The following is a 6167-nucleotide window of genomic DNA, read 5'->3' on the forward strand; positions in this document are numbered from 1 at the left end:
CACACAAAGAACCAAAGAAAAGGTGGATGCAGAAGTGTTTACATCTGGTCTGGGATGTTTTTAAAATATAAGGTGAAGAAGAACATAAATTTAGGAGTAGCTCTGCATTTACGAGCGTTCAACAGTTTTACGACCTTAAACATAAACTACGATAGAATGTGCAGCTCGTGTCGTGAGAAAAGGAAGAAAAACACTTTGTTCTCACATGCACAAAATATCATGAAACACACTTAAAGTCAAATATTTCTTACAGCGACAACAAGGCTATATCACTGTATATATACTGCACCCTCTGGAGCACAGGAATATCCACCAATGCCGTAAGTGCATGATATCTTTTGTCTCTGCTCTTGGATCCTCCCTTTCACCTTTCTGCTGCTATATTCAGGTCCGTGACAAGCCACCTGTTTGGTAAAAAGAAAATGCAAACAAGCAGGCAAGACACAGACAGCTCATTACTATTTCATGGAAAACAGACTGATGATGTCTTCTTTCCTCCACTTGGCTTGGTCCAAGTTGAGAGTATGCTGTTTTGTCTATGGAATGCCCTCAGTATCTTTCAGTGACTGATAGAGAGGATGTTTGATGGTCAGCATTGCAACTACCACTATTGTATTTGAATGACATGTTTTCCTTACATGAGCACCTCAGACATGTGAGGCTTTGGGCCAATGTCAGCAAATGAGATTGAAAACAATGCTAGAGAAATGCCATGTTTTAAATGGCATCTACAATATCTGGGACATATTATGTCTTTAGCAGATGTGGCAACGGATGCTGTCCCATGGCCATTGCTCAGGAAGAGGAGACAGAGTAAATGTTTCTGCAGGTTAAAGAGAAATTTTGGTGGTTAGGTTTACATAGAATAGGAAGGGCTATGGTGAAGGATACCAGGTAATGATCAGATATACGAAGAGGAATAGTAGTGATATCTGTGACTGGGGAAGGGCGGCAAAAAACGAGGTCGAGAGAATTCCTGCCTTATGTGTGGGAGGGAAGCTGTTTAGAGTTAAAGAGAAGGAGTTAAGGAGAGGGAGAAGGAAAGAGGATTGGAGTTTGTCAAATGGAAGGTTGAAATTTCCTAGAACAATGAGAGGAGTGTAAGCAAAAGGAAAAAGACTAAGAAGCATCTTTATTTCATGTAGAAAGTCTCTAGAGGGCCAGGAGGACGGTAAATACCTAAGATGTGGGGGTTAATTGGAGAGGTGACCTTAACTGCATGACATTCAAATGATTAAAAAAAAAAGAAAAACTTAGATCAGACAAGGGGATAGGCATCTCTTAGACAACTTGTACTTCCTTGGTAAACAAGAGTTCAAGTCAATTTTCTGTGCACTTTCTATCTAGATTCTTGACTAACTTTGTTTTAGGATATGCTTATTAACTGCTACAGACACCTTCATTATATGTAGCTAAGCCCTGCCCACAATTCACACCTTAAGGAAGCTTGAAACTACTCTTGATTATTACCTGAGAACAAATTGCTTTTGACCTACTTCAATCACACTGCAATCAACACTACCAAACAGCAAAAACTAGGTACAGTGTACAGTGAGAACGAATCATGTTTCAAAAACAGTACAAAAGTTAAAAACCTACCTTACCAGTGGAGAAGAATCCAATATAGAAAACTAAAGCACACTGTTTTAGTTTTATAACTTGTCTGTCTCCGGGTCACTCTATGACTGACATGTTAATGACTGGTTCTTTTGATGTTCATACAGTACTTGCATGTAATGTATGTGTTTACAGGTTGAGGAGTCGCCATATAGCACAATTGGGTGTATCTTACCAATCCTGTTTATCTCGCGGCCGACGAGAATAATAAAAAAAAACTGGTATTTATCAATTATGAGCAAGGTAAATGAAGATCTGGGCAAATTACCTTTAAATTTCACAACCAATGCAACAGTTCTTTACAAAGAAACAAGAATTTGTTTAACTAATGTACGATACATGAAACTATGTTACTTAAACAGACACACAAACAGTTTGGATGGTGAAAGTTAACAAGGTTTTTCTAGTACTGTTTACTAGACCTGAGAGTCACAAGAGCAGGCTTTTGGGTTTAGTTTATTTGTGAATCGTGCACCACTTTTCAGCAAGGGATGAAGCTTTGTTTAACTTGCGTTGTGTGAGAGTTGTTCTTGTTTGTTCGCCTTCAATGAAAGAAATCGCCTCATTGCTGAATGGTTGGTGCACTGGGTTGGGATAACTTCTTTTGGGGAATACCTAGGAAGCGTATTGGTTGCCTGGTTACCGAAGACGGCACTCTGGGACTTCTCTGGACAATTGCGCTCAAACGTTGTCGAAGTTCGAGCCCGAATTTTCTTTGCGTGTCAAAGTGAGCAGAGTTTCCAATTAATTGGTGGCGCATGTCAGAATCAAGGCTCAGGTGTCAGGTTTAGAGCAGAGATAGAGAGGGGTTCCGAACCTGTACGAAACAGCCATTTGTCCCAATCAGAGATGGTTGTGGCTGTAGCCACGCCCCACATGGTTCCTCCTTTTCATGCATACATTAACCTATAGTGTTGTCTGTCACGTGGGGGGCCATTTCAGTGGAGATATAGTAATTTAGATAAAGTGTATTAACATGAATCTGGTTCATATGACACCAGATATGATATGAAAATTCCATACACATTAACGTTCTTTAAATACACAGAGCTTTCATTCGATACCGGTTCCTTGACATAATAGGTGCACATAGTGCTCCTGTTTAGTATGGGTATTGTATATCTGATAAGTCAGTGATACTTATCCGTTTTAAATCACAGCCTTAGTAAACTGCTACTTCTACTGCTACTACTACTACTACTACTGTTTTGCATTAAAGTTTAACATAGTTACACAGGACACATTTAGTCTTGGGACAGCTGGGGTATGTAAAATAAATAAATTGATTAACAAAAAATTTAGCTGTAATATACATGTGATAAAAATTATATTTTTATTTGTATTAAGATACATTTCAGTAATGCTTATTTATTCACTTACTGTATGTTTTTGGGCAAAAGATGAGTGGGAAATTGAGTTGTACAACTGATGAGCCAATGAGCTTCAACTAACCCACTTAGAAATGCATATAAATAAAGGCACATATGACATGTCAGTTCTTACATTCACTACAGTATAAGACATTTGTTCTTGATTCTCCTTAACCATCCAAATACTGGACAAATGGCCTATTTAATTTATATCACCATGTTTCCATTTGATGAATTTTGATTTAATAAGAGAGCAATCACAATTATTGTCATTGTGGATTTAAGTAAATTTAAATAATAATGTCTGTTAAAAATGACTCTTGGAACGTGATTAATGAATTTATTTTCACTGGATTTGACAATGTGGAAAGACCACTGACTGTTGGTGTGGTCATCCTAATATTGTACTTGCTTACTATAATTGCTAACACTGCAAACATAGGCTTTATTGTCACAGATAAGCGCCTGCACCAGCCAATGTACCTGTTTATTTGCCATTTATCAATTGTAGACATGGTCTACTGTACAAGTTCATGTCCAACTATGATTGGTATTCTTCTTGTTGGCTATAAAACTATATCCTACAGACCATGCATGATTCAGATGTTTGCCTTCCAATTTAGCGGAGCAATGGAAATCTTTGCTATTGCTGTCATGTCAATTGATCGGCTTGTTGCTATAAGCACACCTTTGCGATACAGTTCTCTTATGACAAATTTCCGATGTGTTTCAATTACCATTTTACTTTGGTTTGTACTTGCATCAGTTTTGTCTATGCTACCTGCTTCTGTTGCACCTCTACCAGTTTGTTACTCTACTGTAAAATACATGTTTTGTGATTATGCATCTGTTACAAGGGCAACTTGTGCAGACCCCGAGCCATATTTTAATAATGTATCTATTTTAACAACTTGTATAATTTTAGTAACAGTCAGTTTGATTTGTTTATCTTATATAAATATTGTTGTTGTTGTTTCAAGAATGACCTCAAACAAAGACAAGAAAAAAGCCATACATACTTGTTTAAGTCATGGTATAGTCTTAGTCTGCTACTATGTAACTAATTTAACACGAATACTTCTCACCAGGGTTGGTGTAGTTTTAACACTGCAGGAACGAAATGGATTGATGGTGGGGTCAATTATTGTTCCATCTTTAATGAATCCTTTTATATACTGCTTTAGAACAAAGGAAATCAGAAGCAAATTATTTAAAATGTTTTTAAAAGTTAACCCAGTTGCACAAAGAAAGCAGTGGGTTTAGTTGGATATAACTTTTAATTCGACATTATAGCTTTAAGACTTTATTCGACTTTACTACTTTCATAGCTACAAGTCAGTTTACATGATTCCATCAAGTCTGTAACCCACTAACACCAAAATGTTTTGATAACAGTTGCTATTAGACCTACAGATTTTTTTTTTTTTGTGCATATTTTTTTTTTTTAGACAGGAAGGGATTTCCATTTTTTATTTTAATTTTATATAGTTTAAAATTAAGAAAATAATTAAAAAAAGGCTTACAGGAACAATAAAAATGTTATTTGAGTAAATGGCCAAATATTTTATTTTAATTAATAAATAGCAACCAGGAAAACTCAGCATTTTACAGATGTGGCCATTAAGAATGCTCGTGTTTTCTCGCGAGATGCCGCAATTTGGCGTGCCACGACTTGCCGCAAGCAACATTTGGGAATTTAAATAAATGTGTTGTGCTTTACTGAATATCTGCCAGATAGCACATGGAAGGATTTTATCTAAAAGCCAGACCGAGTACAACTAAAAATTGTGTATAATTAGTTAGCCTAAAACAATATTGTTTCCAATGCTGAAGCAAACATGCATTTTATTTTGTTTTACAATAGATCTTTCATAATGAATGTGCTTTATATTATTTTTATAATGATGAAATGAGATGCCCAAATTCATGCTTTGAAATTAATAGAAAGTTTCTTATATAGTTTTTGTAATGTTTTAACAGGGACAAAACAATAAAAGACATGGCAATGCCTTGGTTTAAATGGTCTTACAGTTAATTTAATTTCCTGATAGTAGGTTATCTGATAGTGTCAACTATGCGAATGTCCTGATTCATGATATGCCAACATATCTTATTAAAAAAGGTAAAAATGTGTCGCATATAATTTTTAAGCTTTTTGTAATAATCATCATCATGTTTTTTTGCTGTGTGTCTCCAGCATTTAACAAAAATTTCATCCATTATTTGACCACGGCTGGAAATAATAACTGGAATGTGATTGTGAATTAATGACTGAAATAAAGCTGTTCGTTGCCTTGCGGAAACCCGCGGCTCATATTTTCACTTTACAAAAGGCAGTGTTTTAATCAAAAGGCTGATAAACGCGTTGTACAGTATATACAACGCGACAGCGCGCTCAGTTACTGTAATCCCTGTTCTCACTTTTGATGTAGGTCTGATGTAGCTGTTCCCTCTGTTGCGGTCTGGGAAGCGATTCCGCTCCCTGAAGACCAATACAGAGAGATTTAGGAGGAGCTTCTTCCCGCAGGCCACAAGGTCTCTCAACCACAACACAATACAGCACTTATATCATATCTTTTACATCCAACAGTGGGCATTCATGGACAGTATGGACACATTCATGCACAACTTTTGCACCATTTACTTATACTTCCATTATGGACCACTGCACAAATCACTTTAATAATAAGACACTTAAGAAGTCAGTCACTTTATGCATATTTGCACACCTCAGCCATTTTTTTAATTACTTATGGACAAATTTCTATTTTCTTCTTTCATATTTCTATATTATATATATTTTGTTTTTATTTGTACAGTATATTTTTATTTTTATTTTATTTTAGGTAGCACAGTATTTTTTTACTTTTACTAGTTAATTTCATTTTTCTGCAATATTTCTTTTACTGCAATATGTCTTTATTTTTACTTGTACAGTATATTTTACCAGTTAACTTTATTTTCTACCGTATTACCTTTTATTTATATTTATTCTTATGTTTAAGTTTTTATTTTAAGGTCACTGGTAGTCGAAAAAGCATTTCACTGCATATCGTACTGTGTATGACTGTGTACGTGACAAATAAATTTTGAATTTGAATTTGTGTAGTTATCAAACCGGTTTCGCGGATCGGGGAATTGGCAAAATTTAGGGGCTTAAAACAAACAAGACCGAGCAGA

At 35.7% G+C, this 6167-nt stretch overlaps 1 protein-coding gene across 1 annotated transcript; it reads left to right on the top strand.

Annotated features, from left to right (window-relative positions):
* The first annotated feature begins 3287 nt into the window (after positions 1 to 3287).
* On the top strand, positions 3288 to 4250 carry LOC128533271 (olfactory receptor-like protein OLF3). The gene has a single exon (XM_053507518.1). The coding sequence runs from the start codon at positions 3288 to 3290 to the stop codon at positions 4248 to 4250; it is 963 nt and encodes a 320-aa protein (XP_053363493.1).
* The last annotated feature ends 1917 nt before the right edge of the window (positions 4251 to 6167 follow it).

This window comes from Clarias gariepinus, chromosome 11, assembly GCF_024256425.1.
Source record: "Clarias gariepinus isolate MV-2021 ecotype Netherlands chromosome 11, CGAR_prim_01v2, whole genome shotgun sequence".
Lineage (NCBI taxonomy): Eukaryota > Metazoa > Chordata > Actinopteri > Siluriformes > Clariidae > Clarias > Clarias gariepinus.